At 36.8% G+C, this 26,651-nt stretch overlaps 1 protein-coding gene across 1 annotated transcript; it reads left to right on the forward strand.

Moving 5' to 3' along the window:
* Window positions 1-17,286: 17,286 nt before the first annotated feature.
* On the forward strand, window positions 17,287-20,293 carry LOC107770966 (feruloyl CoA ortho-hydroxylase 1). Its single transcript, XM_016590293.2, has 2 exons — window positions 17,287-17,874; window positions 19,435-20,293. The coding sequence occupies exons 1-2, from the start codon at window positions 17,375-17,377 to the stop codon at window positions 20,006-20,008; spliced, it is 1,074 nt and encodes a 357-aa protein (XP_016445779.1). The 5' UTR covers window positions 17,287-17,374; the 3' UTR covers window positions 20,009-20,293.
* Window positions 20,294-26,651: the final 6,358 nt, after the last annotated feature.

Below are 26,651 nucleotides of genomic sequence, written 5' to 3' on the forward strand. Positions count from 1 at the left end.
AGAAAATGGTAACAAAAAAAAAGTCAAATGAAAAAGAGGAATTGGGAACTACGTTTGACCTGATTCCTCAAAGAGGATACGTAGGCGCTTCACGGCTCGGTCATAGTTTTGAAAAATAAAAATAAAAATCAATTAAGATATCCCCAAGCAAGAAGCTGGGGCAGAGGTTGCGTTCGTTGTAAATAAATCTGGTTCCGAAAGTTGTAATTAATAACCCAGAATCGATGCACTTTTGAGCCTTTAATACCCTTTCTTTCTAGCCCTGTCCAAAACCCTCATTACGGTCCAAAGAAAGACCTTCCGATCAGTCTTCAAAAGATGCCAAGTCAGACAAATGAAGAGTCTTACCGGCGAACATAACATTCTGTTCCACAGCAGAAATGACTCTAATCTCCAACAGAAAGAGTCATACCTGAAACACCCCAAGATCCCCAAGTGGAGAAAGATATAAAACGAGAGAGTCTTATTGGTGAAAACCTTCACAGGCACCATAAGGCGATGAAAGCTGAGAGAAAACCAAAATGAGAGAGACTTGATAGTGAAAACCCTTCGGGCACTACAAGTCGAATAAGATTGAGAATCAGAGGGGGAATCGCCAATGGAAGATCTTAAAAGATGATTGACGGCAGAGGATAAGCCACATACGCATGTCATGGCCATTAGAGTCGGTATCTGCGTTTGATAGGTTTTTATTTATAGTTTCTTTTGTAAAAGAGTCATCGTTTCTTTTGTCTTTTATTTTGTTTCTGTTATCTTTCTCCTTTCATAAAAAAAATTTCCCCAATAGAGTCTGTCCGGTCAGAACAAGTATGAAATGACTTCAAAATACGCCATCAGCTTTCCAAGATGAGATCTGACTAGTATATCCGAATGGTATAGTCAGCAAGGAAAAAGCGCGAGGTCAGTGTCAAAAAAGATATCCCCAGCAAAGGGAATTGACAAAAGGATTGACGAGCATCAAGAGGGATATCCTTGCCAAAACAAAAGTTATAAACCTCAAGGCCAAGGCCCATGAACAAAGCAAGGAAAGCAGTGAGCGTGATTTGGCGAGATCCATACTAGACTAAAAGGTCGGGGAAATGCCAGTTTCCAAGCTATGCCACAAAAGAAGAGGGATATCCCCCAGCAGGAAGGGATTATCCCCAGCACATAAGATCATCCCCAACAAGTTGTTGAACGCAGAGCAAGGAAGGAGAAAGGGAAAACCATCCCAGTAGGAGTATCACAACCAACCACCATGTTTTAAACTAACAATTTTGTTTGATTTGAAACAGGTAAAGGAAATGGCATTGATGCCAGAACTGCGTGCCACAAGGGATATTATCAAACTGGGGCAGAAAAGTTTCCTTCCATTTAGAAAATTTTCTGGAAGTCAGGTACCCCCAGCTGATAACATTTTACCCCCCAACAGGTAAGTAAATCAAGGGAGGTAGTCTTTGAAGGAAGAAGCTATGCAAAAACAAAACAAAAAGGAATAAAAAAAAGAATAATAATAAAAAATTGGGGAAGGTAGAAAAGGAAAATTCATCCCAATCCCCAGCAAGTATTCGAGGTAAGACATTTTCAAGTCTTAAAGATATTTTGGGTTCATCCGCCCTCGAATAGGATCTTTCGGGTTCATCCGCCCTCAAATAGGATATGTTGGGTTCATCCGCCCTCGAATAGGATCTTTCGGGTTCATCCGCCCTCAGAATAGGATATGTTGGGTTCATCCGCCCTCGAATAGGATCTTTCGGGTTCATCCGCCCTCAAATAGGATATGTTGGGTTCATCCGCCCTCAAATAGGATATGTTGGGTTCATCCGCCCTCAAATAGGATATGTTGGGTTCATCCGCCCTCAAATAGGATCTGTTGGGTTAATCCGCCCTCAAATAGGATATGTTGGGTTCATCCGCCCTCGAATAGGATATGTTGGGTTCATCCGCCCTCAAATAGGATTTGTTGGGTTCATCCGCCCTCAAATAGGATCTGTCGGGTTCATCCGCCCTCAAATAGGATCTGTCGGGTTCATCCGCCCTCAAATAGGATATGTTGGGTTCATCCGCCCTCAAATAGGATATGTCGGGTTCATCCGCCCTCAAATAGGATATGTTGGGTTCATCCGCCCTCAAATAGGATATGTTGGTTTCAGTCTTTACATTTCTTGACAGGCGCCCACCTGAATAACGAGAGGAATACATTTTGTCTTTTCATTTCTGTTCTAGGTCACCCACCAGTATAATGCGGGAATACATTTCTGTTCTAGGTCACCCACCAGTATAATGCGGGCATATCATGTTTCATATCTTTACCACCAGGCACCCACCTGTATAACGAGAGGAATACTTTTATGTTTTAGTTTGAACCAGGCGCCCACCTGAATAACGAGAGGAATACTTTTCTGTCTTAGTTTGGACAGGCGCCCACCTGAATAACGAGAGGAATACATTTCAGTCTTTATATTTCCAGAGTTGAAGTTGGGAGCCCGCCCAGATAACAGAGGCATACATTCAGTCTTTACTTTTAAGTGTTGAAGTTGGGAGCCCGCCCAGATAACAGAGGCATACATTCAGTCTTTACGTTTCAAGTATTGAAGTTGGGAGCCCGCCCAGATAACAGAGGCATACATTCCACGTCTTTACCCATAGGAGATGTATTTCCTCCTAAAGTTTATTTTTACCCATAGGAGATGCATTTCCTCCTAAGAATAGTTGTTCCAATAGGAGACGCACTTCCTAAAATTCAGTTTTACCATAGGAGACGCACTTCCTAAGTTCAGTTTATCATAGGAGACGCACTTCCTAAGTTCAGTTTCACCAGTAGGAGATGCACTTCCTAAGTTAGTTCCACCATAGGAGACACACTTCCTAAAGTTCAGTTTCACCATAGGAGGCGCACTTCCTAAGTTCATTTCACCCATAGGAGACGCACTTCCTAAGTTTAGTTCTACCAATAGGAGACGCACTTCCTAAGTTCAGTTTTACCATTAGGAGACGCACTTCCTAAGAATAGGTTCACCAATAGGAGACGCACTTCCTAAGTTAAGTTTTACCAATAGGAGACGCACTTCCTAGATCCATTGTACCAATAGGAGACGCACTTCCTAAGAATAGTTTCACCATAGGAGACGCACTTCCTAAAAGCAAGTTTCACCAATAGGAGACGCACTTCCTAAGCAAGTTTCATCAATAGGAGACGCATTTCCTAAGTCAGTTTCACAATAGGAGACGCACTTCCTAAGATATGTTTCACCATAGGAGACGCACTTCCTAAAGTTCAGTTTCACCATAGGAGACGCACTTCCTAAGCAAGTTTCATCAATAGGAGACGCACTTCCTAAGTCAGTTTCACCATAGGAGACGCACTTCCTAAAGTTCAGTTTCACCATAGGAGACGCACTTCCTAAGTTCATTTCACCCATAGGAGACGCACTTCCTAAGATATGTTTCACCATAGGAGACGCACTTCCTAAAGTTCAGTTTCACCATAGGAGACGCACTTCCTAAAGCAAGTTTCACCAATAGGAGACGCACTTCCTAAGCAAGTTTCATCAATAGGAGACGCACTTCCTAAGTCAGTTTCACCATAGGAGACGCACTTCCTAAAGCAAGTTTCACCAATAGGAGACGCACTTCCTAAGCAAGTTTCATCAATAGGAGACGCACTTCCTAAGTCAGTTTCACCATAGGAGACGCACTTCCTAAGTTCAGTTTTACCATAGGAGACGCACTTCCTAAGCAAGTTTCACCAGTAGGAGACGCACTTCCTAAGCAAGTTTCACCAGTAGGAGACGCACTTCCTAATAAGCAAGTTTTATCAGTAGGAGACGCACTTCCTAAGATAAGTTTCACCAGTAGGAGACGCACTTCCTAAGCAAGTTTCACCAGTAGGAGACGCACTTCCTAAGCAAGTTTCACCAGTAGGAGACGCACTTCCTAAGCAAGTTTCACCAGTAGGAGACGCACTTCCTAAGCAAGTTTTATCAGTAGGAGACGCACTTCCTAAGATAAGTTTCACCAGTAGGAGACGCACTTCCTAAGCAAGTTTCACCAGTAGGAGACGCACTTCCTAAATCCATTGTACCAGTAGGAGACGCACTTCCTAAAAAGTTTCACCAGTAGGAGACGCACTTCCTAAGTTTATTTCACCCAATAGGAGACGCACTTCCTAAGCAAGTTTCATCAATAGGAGACGCACTTCCTAAGTCAGTTTCACCATAGGAGACGCACTTCCTAAAATTCAGTTTTACCATAGGAGACGCACTTCCTAAGTTCAGTTTTACCATAGGAGACGCACTTCCTAAGCAAGTTTCACCAGTAGGAGACGCACTTCCTAAGCAAGTTTCACCAGTAGGAGACGCACTTCCTAAGCAAGTTTTATCAGTAGGAGACGCACTTCCTAAGATAAGTTTCACCAGTAGGAGACGCACTTCCTAAGCAAGTTTCACCAGTAGGAGACGCACTTCCTAAATCCATTGTACCAGTAGGAGACGCACTTCCTAAAAAGTTTCACCAGTAGGAGACGCACTTCCTAAGTTTATTTCACCCAATAGGAGACGCACTTCCTAAGCAAGTTTCATCAATAGGAGACGCACTTCCTAAGTCAGTTTCACCATAGGAGACGCACTTCCTAAAATTCAGTTTTACCATAGGAGACACACTTCCTAAGTTTAGTTTTACCATAGGAGACGCACTTCCTAAGTTCAGTTTTACCCCATAGGAGACGCACTTCCTAAAATATTTTCATTCATAGGAGACGCACTTCCTAGTTCAAAATCATTAAGGTTTCACCCATAGGAGACGCACTTCCTAAGACTATTTTATTTTAGGAGACACACCTCCTAGTTTGGTTCACTCAAGTTATACTTTTGCTTTAGGGGACGCACTCCCGAGTTTGGCTTTTTAGATTATATTTTATTTCAGGAGACGCACTTCCGGAATTGAGATTTCACCCCTAGGAGATGCACTTCCTAGTTTGATTCATTTTAAGTTCGACCATAGGAGACACAATTCCTAGTCCAGTTTTTTTAAGTTTACCCGTAGGAGACGCACTTCCTAATCGAGATTTTATTCATAGGAGACGCACTTCCTAGTTCTAGTCACTGAAGTTTTCACCCTTAGGAGACTCACTTCCTAGTTTAGCTCATTCCGATTCAACCATAGAAGACACACTTTCTAGTTTGAGTCATTGAGGTTTTTATTTTAGCAGACACATTTTCTAGCAAGAGTTTTGGTTTTACTCAGAGGAGATGCACATCCTAGCCTAGTCTTTAGTTTACTCTCATCATTGCATCAGTAGTGTAAGTGAGTTACAATTTTGCTAACGACTCACAAATCTTCCCAGTACAAACTGGGTTAGGAAATTTTGTTTGTTTTGTTTGTTTTGATTGTCAGGGACCCGCCTGTAGAACGGAGGTTGTTGCGTGTCGAAGATAGAAGAAGTCAGGAGTCCGCCTGTAGAACGGAGAAAAATTTTTCAAGATCAAGCAGTGACCCACTGGAAAGCAGAAGGTTACAACAAAAAATCCCCAGCACTCAATCCAAGATAGAAGCAACAAGAAGCTCTCCCCAAGAATGCAAGTCAACAGTCTGGGATGATCAACAGAAGCTGGTCACCAAAAAAAACAAAAACAAGAAGAAAAAAGAAAAAAAAAGAAAAGAAAGAACCCAGATTACGAAAGTGGAGAACGAATGTGGTCTGCTCAAGAACTAGCACCTACAGCTAGCAAGTATCAAGGTTCAGATCCAAAGTCTGCATGAAGCACCATTCAAGACTCAAGACCAAGTTTCAGAGGACTTAAGAGATAAGAATCCTTGTAACAAGTAGCTGATAGGCTTAGTTAGTCTTTTTCAGTTTTCATTTTTGTTGTAATGACAGGACCGCGGACCGGAACCTCAACGGAACGGCACCTCGATCGGCTCTCCACCTCGGTACAACTTCACTATCTCTCTCATATCCCGAACTACACGTGGCCTGATTCCTGTATAACCAAGGATATGTAGGCAGCTCAGATACCAGGGCTCGGTCACATTCCCTCCCTTTCCTTAAGTGTAGTCCGTCCAAGTAATGGTCGGGTCAAAAACGCGTCTAGTCGTTCTTTGTCGGAAAACTCTACGTGTTTCCAGTCAAAGAGGGGCAGCTGTAAGCACGTGATTTTTGACCCTCCCCGAGAATTTTCACATTTTTAGCGTGAATATGTGAAATTGGGTCCAATATAGTCATTTTAACTATTTTACTTTATTTCGTTGCAAAAAGAAAACATTTCAAAAATATATATATAAATTTTAGTTTATGTATTTCTCATAAACTTGAAAAATACAAAAATTGCACTTTATTTTTTGTACTTTATATAATTTCGAAAATTACAAAAAAAAAAAATATAGTTCTATTAAGGTTTTATAGTCATTATAATTTTGAAAAATACAAAAAATATTACTTCATATTTTATCCTAATATTTAAAAACAAAAATTACAAAAAAAATAGTTTTATTAATATTTTGTAGCTATTTTAAATCTTGAAAAATATTTAAAAAAGATATAGTTTTGTTTAAATACTAGTCTTATTTTTGGTAGTTATTTTATTTACATAGGACTAGTTAAGCAACGTTTTCCTATTTCTCGGGTCCGGGCAAAAGAATAATATTCGGGTTCAAACTACCCGGTTTTAGGCCTAATTTCGGACCTAACCCATAATAAACCGTGTCCAGAACACATGGGGAACCCCACCACGCGTGGGGGACATAAGTCTCGAACCCCACCACGCGTGGGGCTCATTTTTCTTGACAAGCCCATGCTAAATACACGGACAAACACAAAGAAAAAGAGGACTTTGGGATTTTTGAAAAAACAAGTACTGTACATCTTCTTCTGAAAAGAGAAGAAGCAAAAACCCTACAGGGACGACTACTGTTCAATCTTCTTCTTCAAGAAGAAGAAGAAGAAGCCCTAGCTAACCCCCTCCGTCAACAACCAAACAGACCTTCGTTCAGCTCCCCGTCACCACCAAACAGACCCCAAAACCACCGTCAACCTCCCAGCTGCCCATCAACAAACCACCATTCCCTCCGTCACCCTCACAATGAAAACCAGCAAAACCACGTCCAAATGACCACCGGCTCCGACGACACCATCTCCTTCGTCGTCTCAAAAACCAGTCCGTCAAACCTCCATCCATAACCCAGCCCGACGAGCAGCAACAACGTCGTCATTGTCCAAACACCATATCCGAAAACCACCCTCAAACCTAACCCAAAACCACCAGCGACACAGTCCAAACACCACCCTCTCACGTCGGACCCCAGCTCTTTGACCTTACGTCCGAACGCCACCACAGACGACGCCTAGTTGCTGCTGCGTCGTCACTACACGAACGACCCTCCATAGCTGCTCCTTTCATCACCTCCAACGACCCCTTTGTCGCAGCTTCACGCAATAGTTGTTGCGTCGAAAAATACAGCAGTTGTTGCTGCGTCGCTGCGTTGCTGAGTAGCTCAGCCGTTGCTTCAGTCCGGTGAGGTTGTTTTGTTCGTCGAGGTCCGGCGCGTCGAGTTTGTTCGTTGAAGTCGCTGTAGGGGTTCGGTCCATGGCTCTATGCGTTTCTGTTTATGCAGGTTAGTAAGCCTCGATGTATTGGTTTAAAGAAATTTTACGTTCAATGTTTGAAGTTGCAATATATCAATTGATATGATAATTTTCTGCTTATGTTTTACCGTATGCATTTTAGTTCATTTTTGTGTTATGTTATTATTGTTTACTTGATGTCATTTGATTTAGTTGTATTAGTAGTCCTAAGACACAGTTTGACGTTGATTCGCTCGTCCCTTCATTGTCTCAGTTTATTTGGACAAGATTAGTATTAGTACCTGTTGTTACTACGCCCGAAACACTCATTCGCTCAACTCCTTTTATTAAAGCTTGACAAGTTATGAGATTGTATTTGTAAAGAGGCTGTAAGGTTTAGTATGGTTAAAGGCGTAAAAATGGCATCCCTTTAAAAATAAAAATAAAAATAAAAAATAATAATAATAAAAAAATAAAAAAAATAAAATGAGACGAGCCTCGCCAAATAAAAGGGACAAATTGCGGGTCCCTCACAAAATATATGTATTAAATACTTAGATTCCGGGATGGGTCGTTTAGCAAATTTCGCGGCCCTACCCGAAAATAATAATGCGCTAGTTGCTTTAGGCACGCCTTTAATAATGTTATCTCCCTAAACTCGGGTGCACATTTATGTGACCCAAATCCAAATCTCAACGAAATCGAAATGGGTCCCTAATCACGGGTACATTGACTGTGACGTGATGTGAGACGCATTTCCATGACGTTACAAATTCCTTTTAAAAATGAGAATGAGATGAGCCTCGCCAAATAACAACACAAATTGCGGGGCCCTCAGTAAATACTTGTTTTAAATTACTTAGAATTCAGGAGGGTCGTTTAGCGAATTTCACGGCCTCCGCAAAATAATAACGCGATAGTCTCTTTAGGCGCGTGTTTAATAATTTACTTTCTTAAGCTCGGGTGTGCATTTCATGCGACCCAAATCCAAATCTCAAAACATCAAATAAAATGCATTCCGGACTGTGGGTGCATTTCATGTGACGCAGTCCAAAGACGCGTTTTAAGCGATGTTCATATTCTTGTAAAAATAATAATAATAATAAAGCGGTTAAAAGTTAAAATTTGCACATAAGTTCATATTCGTATAAAATCAGATAATCAAGCCAAATATAACAGTTGAGCGATCGTGCTAGAACCACGGAACTCGGGAATGCCTAACACCTTCTCCCGGGTTAACAGAATTCCTTATCCGGATTTCTGGTACGCAGACTGTAATATAGAGTCATTCTTTTCCTCGATTCGGGATTAAAATTGGTGACTTAGGACACCTTAAATCTCCCAAGTGGCGACTCTGAAATAAATAAACCAATCCCGTTTCGATTGTCCTTTAATTGGAAAAAAACTCCCCTGCGCCCCTCGGGCGCGGAAAAAGGAGGTGTGACAGTTACAAATAAACAAAACTAAGAAAAAGGAACTAAAAGGAGTTGATTTTCTTAAAAAAATGGTTTAAAAAGAGATTTAAAAGAAACAAAGAAAACAAAGGAAAGGGGAGTCCTAGGTTTATTAATAATATGGATCACCCCACACAACATCCGGTAATCACTCCTCAATGAGGGGCTACACGTGATGTTATTGCGTGGTCATCATATCCATATCTACCCTTTCCCACCCCGTTAAGGTATTAAAGTGCGGAATGGTCTTGTTTACTTATTACATGTTATTACCCGCCCCAATCCTATCAGCCCCGGAGGCACTTGGGACTACTAATCCTAGAGGGGGAGGTATTGGGCTAATTTGTGGTTTCAAAAGGTAAAATACTAAGGCGACAAACAAAATACATTTAACAAGTTTGGGGAAGCATATAAACAAATAAAAGGGCTTAAACAGACCTCCTTTAAACCAAAGAAAGCACATAATGTAGCATGACTTGCATGTACTGTTTAGGGTCTGATTAAAACTTAAATGGTGGAGGTAGATTGATTTATTACATAGTTCAGGTAAGAAGCCCGAATCAGGCCTGCCTGCTGGTTGTAGTTAATAAAATCTGATTCAGTTTATAAACTATCATATGCCTTGCCTGAGTGTTAGACGAAGACCCCTATAGGCATGATATCTACTGATTCCATAAAAGGTAAAATATACTGATTTTGGAAAAGGTTGTCATTTATTCAGGAAAGATGAGTTTTGACAAAAGATCATAAATTCTGCAGACGATAGACAATGATTTTAGATTTGTAGGCGAGTGAGATGTTTCAGATTTGGTTATTAATTCCTATAAACATGCTTTCTAGGCGTTGTTGATTTTAACCACTTTTACAGACATAGCAAGAGTGCAAAAATCCTATAGGCATGGCATCTAAATGTTGTACTTCGTTTAAGCCTATGAACATGATATCTAGATGCAGTTAGTTATTTAAGCCCTATAAACAGGTTTGCCTAGTGACAGATGCATATGCAGGATTCAGATTTCCAATTAACTATGAGCATGGTATTTATATGAGAGATGCAGAAATTTAACTATAGGCAGGATATCCATATGAATGCAGAATTTCAGAAACCTATAGGCAGGATATCTATATGTTTGCAGAATTCCTTATAGGCATAATATCTACATATGAAAGTGCAGAATTCCTATAGGTAGGATATCTATGTGATATGCAGAGATCAAAAATTCCCTATGAGCAGGATATCTACCCCTTTTACATATATGGTTACCCTTCCCTCTTCACTAACCATCCCCAAAAGTTATTACAAGTTATTACAGTCCAAAAAAAATAAAGAAAAATACATCAGAAATTGAAAATTACAACTAAGGAGAGCCTGATTCAGACTTCATGTCTGAAGTATGAAGTAAACCAACTCCAAAGATCATGTTTCAAAGCCTTTCTCCCACTTGGGTGTGTCAGAGTTCCCTAAGAGTTTCATAAGAACTTCGGGCAGTGCTTACACCCAAATGTATCACCATATTAAGCCAAAGTACAGTGTGGAAGGGACAGCCCTCAGGTGTCCAAGTTCAGTGGGAACTCAAGGTCCCAAGGCAAGGCTCACAAGAAGGGGGCAGAACTTAGGAACTAAGAGAGAGTGCAAGTGCAGAATTCTAAAAGGGGGAAAGGAAAAGGGAAACAGCACACATAGAGATATAAGGAATGGGGAGTTGCAAGAGGTAAAAAGCAGGCTAGTGGGCATAACCTAACAATGGGAGATGTTGGCACACCCATAAGCCTACTGGAACACATTGTTTAGAGGTTAGGATCCCCTAAGAGATAAAGTTCAATCCATAGACAATAACTTATATATTGTCATGTTTTAAACTGTAACTCAAAGCACATAAAGGGAAATAAGGAATAGGGATTCATAGCAGAAACAAGCAAAAGGGAATCAACATGCTAGTTTAAGTATTTAACTCTGCAGAAGTAGTAAAGTAGACATAAATGCAGAAAGTTGTAAGTAAACACATTGTAGGGATGCTGAAATTTGAAATTAGAACATGCCGGTTTCAAAGAAACAAGTAGAGAAAAATGCAGTAGTCTGGTAAAAACCTCAGTGCAGACAAGAAGAGAGAGTTATAGTATGTGAGACTGAGAATTCAAAAGAGATTCTGATGTTGTGAAGTCTGAAGTGTGTGTTTGTGAAAAGGGTCACGCCCTTTATAGTGTAGAAGGCAGGCATAAATAAGGTAAGCAAATACTTTGAAAATTGATTGTCAATCAATTACACAAGGCTTTCCTTAATTAAGGGATTCAGATTCAAAATGAGTAAAACCATTTAAGGAAAAGAATTGAATAAACACTTTGTGTAAAGCATGCAATTGAGGGCAAATGCATAAAGGTTATTGAAGGACAGGGTTTTGTCAGTACACAATTTGTGCAAATAAGGTAAGGGAGTCAATTAACGGCCAGTAAATCACAAGGTCTGAGATTTGGTATGAATGAACCAAGTCAGAAAAGATGAAGAAGGGTTTTACTTAAGTTAAGTAATAGAGGAAATCAGTAAAAGATGGAAAGAAATCAATCAAGCTATATTCAAAAAGAAGTTTGCACTAATTGCAAATTTGAAAACCATTTAGAGGAAAATTCATCATATATAAGGAGCATGTGAGCATGAAAGAAAACTGTCGTGTAAATCAGCAGAAAAAAAGAAGAGTTTAGCAAAAAGTTCAGCATTATATGAATACAAAGATGTCCAAACTCAGTTCAGAGACTCAATGTCAGTCTGAAAGAGTTAAGGGTTCTAAAATAAAACCCTAGTTCAATCAAACCTCGGCAGAACCCCAAATTCTAGGGTTTTCACCTTGAATCAAGTACAGAGATAAGGAGGCAAGTAGTTGAAACAGGCTCAGAGGTTTCAGAGTTGAAACCTCTTGCATGCTTCTTTAATCAACAGAAACTCATGAGAAAAACATGATAGCAAAGTAACATGCGGAACATAGTAGAAGCACTCAAAAGAAAAACACTGATAGGAACAGTAAAAGAAACATTCTTAAGAGATTTTTCAGAAGAAACTTAAACAGGGCTTAATAGAAGGAAAATAAGGAAACTTAAGAACTTAGCAGGAAAATACAGTAGGAGAAACATGCGGGAACATAGTAGAAGACAAAAAATATAAGAACACAGTAGAAAAGTATATGAGAGCATAGTATGGAAAACATGGTAGAAGAACATACAAGCATGGAGTATATAAAACTCAGTAAAAGAACATACAAGAACGGGGTGTAAAAACTCAGTAGAAGAACATACAAGGTAGAAGGAAAACATAGAACAAAGTAGAGGCAAATACACACAAAAGAAAAGGAAAAGAAAGTCAGAGAAACACTTAAGCATTTTCAGAAAACCCTAGATCGGAAACGAAGCGGTTTTGAAAGTAATTTTTGAAAGAAAAATTAGGGAAATCATTGGAAAACTCAATGAGATCACAAATACACAACGGATCTAAGGAAATCGGAGAAAACCTCGAAGGGTTATGGTTTCTAAAGAACCCTAGAAGTGAGATAGGCTTTGAAAGGTCACCGATCTGAGTCGGAGAGGTCGGAATTAGGCTCAAACCACCATGGTACGCCGTAGTAAAGCCGGAGATGGCCGTGGAACCTTGAATCGACATAGGTCTGGGTGCAAACCTTCGAGCCCAGGCCTTGAATCTTCAGAGATCAGGCGCGTGGGAGCAAGAGAAGGTGAGTATAAGACTCTCATAGCCTGAGAAGTCATGGATTCCGGTGGGTTTCAAGGTGGAGGTGGTGGTAAGAGGCGGTTAGGGTTTGGGAATGTTCGAGAGAGTTTGAGAGTTTAGAGGTGGCTGGTTAGGTGAACTGATTTAGGGTTAAGGGGTGTTGATAGATTAAAAAAGGAAAGGAGGGTTTGTGGTCGTTGATCAAAATATCAACGCCCTGGATCAAAAGGGGAGCTGGGCGGGTTGAATTAAACGGGTCAGGGGTCGGGTAATTTATAAAAAGGTCCGAGTAATTTGAAATTGCAATTGGGTTCAATTGGGGGTTGATTTGGGCTACAATTGAAATGAAATAGGGCTAGTATTTAAATAGCCACTTTTCCCTTATTTGTTTTATAAAAAATAGTAAAATAATTTCTGAAAATAAATTAAAGGTACTAAAATGATTAATAATACATAATTATCAAATTAAAAAATACTTGAGTCAATTTAATAATTATGAAAACAACTAAATCTTAAAATAGGCTAAAATTGCAATTATATGCAATTTAACTTTAAAATTACTAAACAAATTTGTAAAAATATGTAAAAATTATGCCAGATATATTTTAATATAAATATGAGAATACAATAAGTGAATCACCCAAAATGATAATTTTGGGGATAATTATTGGGTTTTTCTTGATAAATTAGGGCAATAAATAGATTTAAAAATCTATAAAAATTAAGAGAAAAAATAGTAAAATCTTGGGACATACTTATATATGCATATACCTGCTATTTTGAAAGTATTTTGCATATAAAAATATATAGGGAAAAATTGGGTATCAACACATGTTTTCTGATGAATAATTCCCTTGGAGTGAAAGAAATGAGTGGACTCGGTGCTAGTAAACTCTAGGCCATTGTGTGACCTAATACACTTGATTTTAGTTTGAAATTGGGTACTAACCATAGACACAAAAGCTTTAATGATCTATAAAGCATTGCTTTTTGAGCTCAAGAGGTATGTCCAGGTGTACCTACTATAGTCATCCACTAAGGTAATGAAGTATTTAAAGTTGTCATAGGTAGGTTCATGATAAGGTCCTCACAGGTTAACATGTAGGAGATCAAAGATGTTACTAGTGGAGCTAGTTTTCTGAGGAAATGGTAGCCTAGATTGTTTGGCCATGGGGCAAATTGAACAAAGAAAAGGCTGTTTTGATATACCCCTCATCTTCACAAAAGTTACATGTCCCAACCTATTGTGCCATATAAGGTCCACATTGTTTGTATTAAGCAAAACATAATATGAAGTAGAGCACTGAGTTTTATTACAATTGGGAGTATTTACAAGTGAACATGAATGAGTGTGAGTGTGTGAATCATTTACAGGTGAGTGAATATGAGAACGTAAACTATTTACATCACATGAAGTAGGTAAAATAGTGCAACAATTCAAAGGAGAAGAATTTGAAAGAGAAACTGAGTTCTTTAGACAGCTGGAGCAGAGGAGATATAATCCATCTTTGATCTCACTAATCTCTAGAGGCCTCTTCATTGAAAGGGCCTGCAGAAGACATGAAGAGTCAGTGAAGGCAACTAAGCTTTTAAGCTGTGAAGCAAGGCAATGAATAGATATGAGATTATACTTAAAGGAAGGCACATAAAGGACTCTATGCAATACTATCTGAGATGCAAGTGTTACGGTTTCAATTTCTATCACTTTCACTCAATAGCCATTTGTTAGGGTGATTAGCAAAGGATATGAAAGAGTTTTAGTGTGAGATAGTAGGGATTTGTTAAAGGTCATGTGGTTGGATGCTCCGAAATCTAAAATCCAGAGGTTAACACTTGGTGTAAAACATCTACATGATAGCAAACCAAAATCAATAGACAAGACAGAGGCAGAACAAGCAAATATACCTACAAAATTGGCATTTCCATTGGTTACAGTCAGACTGGTGGTGTTCTCTCCTCCCCCTCTAATGTGAAATTCTTGTAGTAGATTGAATAGTTGCCTATATTGTTCCTTAGTCAAATTGAGAGGGGAACTCATGTTGTTTTTGTCACTGCACCTTTGAGAGCTCATCCCATCATCCTTAACTGACATGGATTCAACTGGTGCACCATGCACATTGGTAGAAATCCTCTTACCCTTATTGAACGTAGGATTAAAGTTGTTGTTTTGAGGATAACCATGCAACTTAAAGCGCTTATTTGGTATGTCCTAGATGCTTACAGTAATCGCAGAATGGACGAGGCTTGCTATTTGGGTGATTCCCAGTTGAATAATTGGTTTTGAAGTTCTCATTTCTAGATGTATTGACATTCAAAGAAGTAGATTCAATTGTAGGCAAGCTGATATTCCTAGAAGTATTGACATTCATAGATGCAGATTCCATCATAAACGAGTCATTTGGTCTGACTTCCCTTTGTTTTTCCTCTTGGATCAGCAAAGAAAATGCTTGAGCCACTAATGGTAATGGATTCATCATCAGAATACTACCTCGCACAACTGTATATACCTCATTAAGTCCCATCAAAAATTGAATCAGACGCCTGTCTTGTTCGGCATTATGCATGGACTCTTTGGCTCCACAGGTGTAGTGGAAGCTACATTGAGATTTGGCACTCAAATTATTCAATTCTTCCCATAGCCTTTTTATTTTTGTGTAATAACGTGTAACGTCGAGAACTCCTTGATACAAATCATTAATTTCTTTCTGAATTTGGTATAGCTTGGTTCCATTAGTTTGGTCATAACGATCCTCTAATTCTCTCCATAATTTTGCAGCATCATTTGCATATTCTATGCTATTTACGATATCTTTAGCAAAAGAATTTAAGATCGACAAAGTAACCATGTCGTCACAACGCATCCACTGACGAAGAGATGTAGAACACTTCTCCTCCAAGATCGATAACCAATACCGTTGAAAGGAGTCGTCACCAATATTGCACCAGGGTTGTCAGAAGGTGCATGTAAAAGGAACAATTTAGATCTATGTTGGGCTCATAAATAAGGGTAGAAATAGGACTACCTGAGGCGATGCCGGAATCGTCAATTTGATCGAGAATAGCCATGTGAGAGTTAATCTGGGAGAAGAGAAAGAGTCAAAATTGAAAAATTAGTGCAAAATTGAAATTCCTGATTTTGTGATGAAAATCACGATTCAACAAGAATCGAGAAGTAGGATCTCATAAAGCAATGCTCTGATACCATGTCAAGAGGAAGAAGGCACAGAGAACCTCGAGCTCAAGCTTGAGCTCCCGTGGTGAAACTTCATAAGCTTCGAGAGAAAGAGAGAAGTCTGAGAGAAAACAATTTTAGAAATGAACTGTGCAATCTCACTAGTTCAGTAAATGAGTACATATATACACATATGGAGTCCTCCACTTATAACATGTGACAAACTAACTAATTGACAGCTAAGCTAAGGTAACACTAAGGTAAAATACATAACTAAATAAGGTTGGCGCTTCCCCGACCCATGCATAAAGGATTTGTGCACCAGGCTGACCATAGATTAATGGCAAAATACCTTAAACCACCCCTAAACTTGGCTCAGATTATTAGTATCCTCCCGAACTATGTCCGGTCTTAATTACCCCCCTCAACTTGGCATTTTGAGAGACATTACCCCCTAGACACTGAAGTGGCAAAAAGTGTGGGTGCACTCGTCTGCTACGTGGATTTTTCTGTATATGTGGCATTTTTTTGAAAAATAAAATATATTTTTACAGTTTTAAGAATATTACTTTTTTAGATAATTTTTTCGAATACAATTTATAATAAAATTTGGATAGAACCACATTATTTAGGCTAAATATTTTTATTTGGCAAAAAACAATAAAGTTTTAGTTAATCTTTTTTTGAATTTGACCTGAAAATAAAGATTTATACAATTGAAATAAATAGTCAATGCATCTAAAAAGTTATAAAAAAAATACATAGACATTGCATCAATACATTCTTTTTATTTTTTCTTTTGATGCAATGAATATTTATTTCAACTGTGTATTTTTACTTTTTTAGGTAAAATCTGTAAAAAAAATATATATATATTTTTAGAGCACCGTAATTTAGAGCTATATAAAAAATTATAGCCAAAATAATTAATTTCAAACTATATATTTTGTATAACTTTTTAGATGCCTTGACTATTTATTTCAATTGTATAAATCTTTATTTTCAGGTCAAATTCAAAAAAAGATTAACTAAAACTTTATTATTTTTGGCCAAATAAAAATATTTAGCCTAGATAATGTAGTTCTATCCAAGTTTTATTATAAATTATATTCGAAAAAAATTATTTAAAAAAGTAATATTCTTAAAACGGTAAAAATATATTTTATTTTTCAAAAAGATGCCACCTATACAGAAAAATCCACGTGGCAGGCAAGTGCACCCATACTTTTTGCCACATCAGCGTCTAGGGGGTAATGTCTCTCAAAAGGCCAAGTTGAGGGGGTAATTAAGATCGGGGCATAATTTGGGGATGATACTAATAATCTGAGCCAAATTTAGGGTCGGTTTAAGGTATTTTGGCTAGATTAATTTACGGTTTATCTAGTTTTATTAGATTTACTTGAACGACCCTGTCCATAAACGAGATAACTATTTTCTCACTTTCCCCTCCTTTGAGCCTTTTGCTGTCAGCATACCAAAGCGATTTTACCAAATAAATGTCTACTGCAGAAGTCACTAACTCATCAGATCTCATTGATTTTCTAGTAAACAAAGGCAATGGAGTAAAGGGTCTTTCCCAAATTGGTCTCAAGAACGTACCTGAAAAATTCATTCAACCTCAAATAGAAAGACTAAATTTTACCCAAATAGTGTCCTCAGAATCCATACCCATCATTGATTTCTCAAATTGTGATGATCCAAAAGTTGCAGAGTCAATATGTGATGCAGCAGAGAAATGGGGTTTCTTTCAGATCATTAATCATGGAATCCCAGTTGAAGTTCTTGAGAATGTATTAGAAGCTGGGCACAAGTTCTTTGAGTTGCCCGTTGAGGAAAGGAGGAAGTATTTGAAAGAGAATTCACCTACTCATACTGTGCAGTTGAAGACCAGCTTTAGTCCTCTGGCTGAGAAGGTTTTGGAGTGGAAAGATTACCTTTTTCATATCTATGATTCTGAGGATGAGAGCAGCACTATGTTGTGGCCTGCTGTTTCCAAGTAAGAGAGAAACATTAACAATTCCTGTTTAAAGTTTCAATCTATCAAGCTCTTTTATTTCTGAATTCTCTGTTTGGTCTAAACTTGGTTAACTGCTAAAAACTTATCCTATTAGACTAAATTCTTGAGTCAGTTTGCACGGATCTCCACCATCCCACGTGGTCTGCTATCTCAATTTACGTGTGTTGGCATATGAGAAGAAATCACCCAGTATTTTTTATCTCCAATTTTACACCTAGTTTATTGACCACTAGCGACACCTTGAATGCAAACTTAATTGGAATGCTCTTTCTTGTATGCAAAGAGTAAATTTAGCATGATATACGGAATTTTGCATCTTGCAATATTATAAACAACTACTGTAATGATAAAAAGAATACGTAGTAAGGAAATGCTAGTACTTATATACTTTTTCTTCATTTGGCATCAATGGCGAAATATTTAAACATTTTTTTAATATTATCTACAGATCTTACTCTATATTATGAGAGTTATGAATTAATGATGTATGACAAACTACAGTGTCTAGACTATAATTTGAAGAATATATTCAAATTTGTGCAAATCATTTGTCAATCCTGTCACCTTTAACATTTGCAGACTTGCTAGCTTTTCAACTTGGTGAATGCCAAGTTTCCAAGTGATAGTGTTTGAGAACTTCTACTAATGCTAGTTAAGATTAAAATAAAACAAAATAAATAGCTCTTTGAAGGCAGAAGAATTCTAACAAAATGCACTTATATCATTGCTAGATAACTTATCCGTATATAATTGATACTAAGTTATTAGATCCCAGCAAAGCTCTCTGGAAATTAGCAAAAGCTGCAAGTTCTATTGTGGCTTAGCCTTCGGAAATACTTATCCGATATCTAAGTAGTGTTGTCTGTTTAAAATGTTGAGAGAACTATTACCACATAGCGAGAGAATTATCAAGTTGCATTTGCTGATCTAGTACCAAGCATAAACAAAATATGCATTTAATTTGCTCTTGCAGATTCTAGTCCGTATAGTGGTTGTATCTAGTCCTTACAAGAAGCCCCTAGACTAGGAAGATCAAACATCTCCTCGGGAATAAGACGTAACTCCTGGTGTTTCTTTTATAATAAAATAAACCATTTCCAATAGGGGCCTAAAGGCCGGAGCCAAAGAGCAAGTGAGGTCTACTCCACACAGCCAGGACTGATGAAAGGCAATGTTGAAGCAGCTCTAGGCATTTCCCTTTCGATGACTAATATGACCACTAGCCTTCCAAACCATTCCCTCAAATAGGACTGCGACCGCCAGTGGCGAAGCCCGGAATTTTTCTTAGGGTGTTCAAACTTGAAAGAAGTAAAAAAAATCTCTGACAAAGGGTGTTCAATATATGTTAAATACCTCTAAAACCTAATATTTTACCTATATACGTAGTGTAATTTTCCAACGAAGGATGGTCAATTGACCACCCTTACCATAGCGTAGCTTCGCCCACGGCGACCGCTCTTAGTTGTTGAGCTCCTTTGCTATTCAATATCACTATCCGTTTAGACCATTTTTGGGGCTAACATCATTTTACTTCTACAGAGACCAGGTTCTGGAGTACATGAAGTGGGCTAAACCTGTTATAGTAAAGCTTCTAGAGGTGCTGCTCAAGGGACTAAATGTGAAGCAGATTGATGAAGCAATGAAGTCTGTTGTAATGGGTACGCTGATTGTTAACCTCATTCACTACCCTACGTGCCCGAACCCTGAGCTCACTGCTGGTGCTGGCCGTCATGCTGATGTCTCTTCAATCACTATGCTCCTACAAGATGATGTTGGTGGCCTTTATGTCCGAGAACCCAAAGGCGATGGCTGGATTCATGTGCCCCCAGTCAAAGGAGCGCTCGTAATCAATATAGGGGATGTCCTTCAGATCATGAGCAACGATAGGTACAAGAGCGTTGAGCATCGCGTGATTGTAAATGCCAATAGGAACAGAGTATCAGTGCCAATATTTGTGAATCCAGCGCCCGATGCAGTTTTTGGTCCTTTGCCACAAGTGCTAGAAAATGGAGAGAAACCGTTGTATAAGCAGGTGATTTATTCAGATTATTTCAATTATTTCTTCAGTAAAGGTCATGAGGGAAAGCAGGCAATTGAATTTGCAAAGCTATGACAATTTGCTGATTCTACCCTCATTGCATCTATGCTTGGACAGTGGAGAATCGATCTAAATAATCTTAAAAGGTGTACTCCCTAAAATTACATCATATAGAAAACCATGCTACCGGCTTAGTTAACTTTGTTTCCCTGGTTGTACACTATTCAAACTATTGTGATAGAACATATGATGGATAGACTCTTTTAGAATGGATTTAAGTTATATATACTAGCATTGTAAAGATTATTTTACACTATCAGTGTACTTTAACATGTTGTAGTATGTTAGTTATCCTTTTTATCAGGTTACCAATTATTATAATCATAGAGATCTACATGTAGAAGAGGAGGAGCCTTGGAGCAACGGTAAAGTTGTCTATATGTCACGGGTTCGAGCAGGAGTGGCAAAATAGTTAAAAGAAAATAGTTAACCACTCATATTATCCATTAAAAATGGGTTGGATAATGAACTCTTTAAAAATAGGTCAAATATGGATAAAAAAAACATATTATCCATTTAGAAAAGAATTAACATCCTAATACCCCCTTAAACTATCACGGTTTTGTCAGTTTCCTACTTAAACTATTCGGTGTCCCCAAAATCCCCTTGAACTATATTGTTCTTCATATCTAAACTCCTTCATTGCTCATCTGGCATAATATGTGTACACACTCGCTTGGGAGCGGTTGGCGGCTGAAAAAAGCCATCAAAATTGCCCACCTGACGGGATATAATGGCTAATTAGCCTAACCATCTTTCAACTTTGTTTTTGTTTTAAATATTCTCCTTATTTCCTTCATATCCACCATTATTCCTTATTTTTTCGCCTTCCTTTATTATTTTTTCACCCTCTTCATTTTTTCACCGTTTTTCTTCAGTTCTAAATATGGGATCCCTCTGGAAAAATTTCTCCCTCTCTTGTTTCCTTCGAAATAATTTATTTTCTTTCTTTTTTAGTCTTCTTGCATATCTTTGACACATACCGTTGAAAGAACATCCATTTAAACCTTCTTATTAAACCTACACCTTGTTGTAGAGAATAAAGTTGAATTTCTTAAACCTTATTTGTGTAATTTAGAATTATAGAATGTAATTGTTGACCGATTAGTTTCTTATTTGCAAAATTTTTATTTTGTATAATCTTGTTTATGTAATATAAGATGATTTATCATAAATGCTATACCATATGCCTTTATTTTTTTTATTGTGCTGGAAAGTGAATGTAAATAAGGAATTAGTCAATTAGAGTCTAGTATAAAGTACAACCACAATTAAATCTAAAGTTAACCCATTATATTAGATGCTATTTTGGCAAAATTAAACTCCTAGAATTAATCAGTCATCCGAGAGTAAAATATCATGAGCAAACTACATAAAAAATTTACTACAAATTATAAGTTAATATAGTTAGAGAGACGCACATCTAAAAATTCGACATATGGTTTTAATATATAGGAAACATAGTTCAAGGGGGTTTTGGGGGCACTAGATAGTTTAAGTAGGTAACTGGCAAAAAAGTTATAGTTTATGGGGGTTTTAGGCTAGGCTAAACAGCCACATATAGTGCCACATGGCAAGTTTTTTGGATAATTTAGAGCGTGTACTAGACGCACCTCTAAGAATGCAAAATGGAGGTTTTAGTATGAAGGGCAATATAGTTTCAGAGGGGTTTTGGAGACACTGAATAGTTTAAATAGGAAACTGATAAAAATATGATATTTAGGGGGATTTTAGGGTATTAACTCTTTAGAAAATGAATAACTAATGGATTTAACTTTTACATTTCTAGGACCTCAAATTAGGGGTTCCTCAAGTTTGGGAGACTAGGAATTCTCCCAAAATGATCATATTCATGAAGCCATGGATATTATAGTTACACATATTATTCGCTGGTTAACCTATTTTTTATCTGTATTAAATATGGGCCGGGTCGGATAATTTATCTATTTTTTCATTACTCGTTTTCAACCCATCCCATCCGACCCGACCCGACCCACCCGTTTGCCACCCCTAGGTTCGAGTCATGGAAGCATCTACTTGTGCTTGCATTAAGGTAGGTTGTCTATGTCAATACCCCTTGGGAATACGGCCCTTTCTCGGCCATGCATGAATGTGGATGCTTTGTGCACTATGCTACTTTTTGTTTTTGAGAGATATACATGTAATTATTTTATGAGTGTTAGTGTATAGAACTTATACTCTTTTAAAATATCCATGCTATTATTGATGCGCGCGGTGTGAAAACGTAGACGCTAATTATATGACAGTAGTTTTTTTTGCGTTTTTTTTTTGTGATTTATCTATAGACGAACATTGTTTATTTTTAAGTTGATTTATCTTTAAAAAGAAAATAAAATCCACTAGGTCGATTCTGTTATGATAAAAATCAAAATATGGTGGATGTCTACTCTTCCTCCATGATCTTTCTCTCAAATGGTTAATGACATATTCAATGACATATTTTCTATGTTCAATGACATATTTTCTATGTTCAATGACATATTCCATGACATATTTTCTTCACTTTTCATGCCTATATAAAGGCTTTGTAATAGATAAGAAAATACACACAATTTAAGAAGAAAATCTCTTCCTTTCTCTCTATCTCTATTTCTTGTTCATGTTTTACTAAATTGTCTTTATTTCTTGTTCATGTTTTACTAAATTGCTTTTATTTCATAAACGTTATCAGCACGAGTCTCTAACCAATTGTATATATATATCTACAAAACTTTTCCTACATCCAGAAAGATTACAATTAGAAGCCATACATATCATCACATGGTTAAATGTAAAGAGAAACTACATATGGTAAGTAATGAAATGTAAGAAGGTATGATTATCTTATACTTGTCATTCCTTTAAAATCTCATATGCACACAACTTCGTACTACACTTGTATTGCATAAGCACATATTAATATTACATCTTTTATATCACATGAATGGAATAAAATTTTCGAAGTTCTGTATGTTAAAATCATAGTAGCAGTTAATTGTTGATATGATGCATGTCATGGTAACCAAGGATATTTTATATAAATTGTCTTATGTATATTTATGTGTTAACTATCTTCAATCTGTCCTGCCGCTTTTAACATTTTCTTTTACTTGGATGAATATGTTTTTTTCTTTTGGATTTTTACACTTGCATATAGTACCCAAAAAAAGGAATTAAAGATAAAATAAAATTGGTCATACTGATTAAAAGCATAAATCATCTTGAAGAAAACAAGAAATACTTCACATCTTTATCTAGGTTGATTAATTACTTCTTTGAAGTTTGGAAAACAAACCAGCTATTGAGAAAGTATACTTCATAATTTATGGTCGTATCATTTGAAATCAAACAATGATTAGTATGACTACTAGAAGAGGTATTTTTGAGTATCCATAACCTACTTGATGTTTGCTACTAACTTACCATTTGTAAGTATTTTATATGAATGATGCACAAGCTACAACTGGTAAGTTGTTACCTATAATGTCACTTTTCAGGTAATATAAATGCTGAATTTATGTATTAGTACTATATATGTGTTGTTACCTATATGGTGTACTTTTGATAAATTTATTCACTAATTGCTTGGTTGAATTGAGTGAAGGAAAGTCATGGCGTTAAATCAAATCCAATAGGTAGGGTATACCCTGAAAACAACAATATTTTTTAGAGCGACTCAATAAATATTATGACAATGATTTTATGATCCTTTTAAGCTCTAATAGAATTTAGAAGAAATATTCTGACTACAAACGGTTGTATTTCATATATATGCTACAAATAATTAATAAAGTTTTACGCTGATTTGAGATTTGTACACTTATTTAAGAAAGCAAATTTGATTTGCTAAGTTGCAAATTAGTTGTGTATAACTTTCTTGGCATGTGATTGAAATTAAGGCTTGAGAATGAATCTCAATATTGTTTAGCCTATTATGCCATTAATTGAGGATAAGACATCGGGATCAAGTCCTGATGCTCCATAATGATAAGAGTTGGGTTTGAGTCCCAATTTATTATGGCCTAACATGCCTTTATATTGGTAAGACATTGGGTTTGAGTCCCAATGTACCATATTGATGATATAATGATGACTAAAGAAAAATAATATATTTTTCATGAAAAGGCATGAAAATTGTCCCACTTGATTTGCTCCATTCTTGAAGTGAATGTGATAACAGTGCATAATAAGTTTCAATGAAGAAGTAGTTGAACAATGAACGTGGGCGTTCCAAATATCAAAATAACAATAATCATCACTATGATTATAAAAGGAGAACAATAAGGGTTCTCAAAATAGTCCTTCAAAATGTGAAGGCAATGCTTACCATCAAATTGGTATGAAAATAATAAAGCGCGTCGCTGATTATGATCCATTCCTTGAAGAGAATGTGACTTGTGATAAGCATTTAGAATGCAAACCCATTCCTAAAGTTGAATGTGGCAATATGTGATAAAAGCAATGAATAAAGACATGCAATTCATGATTATATGAATACCACACAACTCACCTCTAAGGGAGGTTTGAGTAAAATAAAGAGAATAAATATTATTGTGTGGTTACATGAATATGTCATTGGTCGCGTACATGTGATATGCCAAATATTATTTTGTCATGCCTTATAAAAGTTATTAAAGGCAAAATTAAAGCAAGAAATAATTTTGCTTTTGATGATTTTGACCATGATAATTTATTATGATATAATTTTCTCCGTGAAGGAGATATTTACCATATGAATGGTATGATAAAAGATCTTGTAGTACAAAAGTTGTTAAGAACTCCGAAAAAACTAATTTGTTACTACCCGGATGAATAAGCTTATTCATGACATTGATATTGTAAAGTCTCAAAAGAAACTTTTTGAGTTTCAAATATATAAGTCAAAGTGATTGGCATATTGAGACTATAAATGAAAGGAAGATTGAATATCTTCATATTTCTATAATCATACCGGGTAAATATGAAAGGTTACCCGATCTTCTTTCTATTTGTACTACACAAATATAAGCATGATGCTGGAATCATATGCCACAAGTAAACTAGATATTTATTAAAATAAATATTAATTGGCATGACCAGTTGACCATATCGGTTCAATTATGATGCGAAAAATTAATTAAGAATTACATTGACACATATTGAAGAATACAAGATTCTTCAAGAATTCTCTTGTGTTGCTTATTCTCATGATATACCAGTTAAATGTTGGGATTGAATCCTTTGATTTCTGGAAGGAATAAAAGGTGATATATATAGGCCCAGTCACCTGTCATGTGGACCGTTTACTATTATATGATTTTAATAGATGCATCTATTTTATGGTCACATGTGCATTTGTTATCAACTTGCAGTTTGGTTTTTGCAAGATTGTTTGCTCAAATTATTAGAGCACAATTCCAGAATATAAATTATGATGATTTATCTTAATAATACTGGTTTAAATCTAAGTTGGTTTAGCAGAAATTGTATGCCTCCAATTATAGCTAAATCATTGGTTATGAGAACAAAACTCCCAAAAATGAAATTTGGTATGAGATTTATTATTTAATATACAACAGCACTTGTACGCATCTAGCCAAGTTATAAAAATTTCTCCCTTCACAATCGGTTCAGGGTCAGGAACCAAGTAATTTCTATATAGAAATATGGATGTGTTATATGATTTAATTATGCCACCAAAATGCACGAAGATGAGTTCCCAAAGATGGTTGGGAAATGTGTTGGTGATCCCAACATTAGGGGGAGAAAATGGGCAGCTGAGAAAGTGATACGTGAAATGAATTATTATGAATACATATAGATCCTCGTACAAGAAAATATAAACTTGAAGTTCAAATGATAATTTATTTACAAATTATTTTCAGACGCATTTGCTGACTCAAAGCTAAATGTCATATTTCAGCTGCTAATGCTCCAAATAGAATAAAGTCCATGAGGGACAGAGTCTATGGCACGCATGAAGCGTAACAGACCAAACGGTTCCAAAGATAAAACTCCTTGAAAATAAGGCCTCATGGGAGAGGCTCAGGTACCTGAAAATAATGAAATAAAGAGATCTCAATAAGTTATGTCTTTATTGGGTAATAATGGAACCGACATAAAATGATTGTCGACGATATTGTTAATATAATATAGCGCTCAATATGATTAATATTGACGAGGATCTTGAGATCAAATCTGTCATGAAATTTGGACGGATAAAAGATTGGCTAAATAAAAAATACGCAATGAAATTGACTTCACTTGAAAAATGTGAAGTTGGACGGATAGTCCAACACCTGAAAGTATAAAGTCAATTGAGGTATAAATGTGTTCTTGTGCGAAAGGTTCAAGTCGATAGACATAAAGACGACTTGTGACACAAGAAAATTAGTAAATATCCTCATATTGATTATATGGAGACATGTTCTCTTATAGTGGATATAGTCACTTCAGGTTTTAATCTGGCAATATATGAAAAACTTGATATGCGTATAGTGGATATCATTGAAAGATTTAAATTGTCTTGGAGCATATTAAGGTTTCCAAGAAATTTATTAAATAAAGCTTCAAAAATCCTTATACTGATTGAAACAATCAGGGCCCATGTGGTATAATCGCCCGAGAGAATACTTGTTGAAAGAAGGGTATAAGAATAATTCAATTTGTCCTTGTGTCC

The sequence above is a fragment of the Nicotiana tabacum genome, chromosome 18 (assembly GCF_000715075.1).
Source record: "Nicotiana tabacum cultivar K326 chromosome 18, ASM71507v2, whole genome shotgun sequence".
In the NCBI taxonomy this organism is placed as follows: domain Eukaryota; kingdom Viridiplantae; phylum Streptophyta; class Magnoliopsida; order Solanales; family Solanaceae; genus Nicotiana; species Nicotiana tabacum.

Coding starts and splice junctions, on each gene's coding strand:
- LOC107770966 (XM_016590293.2), top strand. CDS start 17,375: ATGTCTACTGCAGAAGTCACTAACTCATCAGATCTCATTGATTTTCTA. Junction 17,875..19,434: donor TTGTGGCCTGCTGTTTCCAA/GTAAGAGAGAAA, acceptor TTACTTCTACAG/AGACCAGGTTCTGGAGTACA.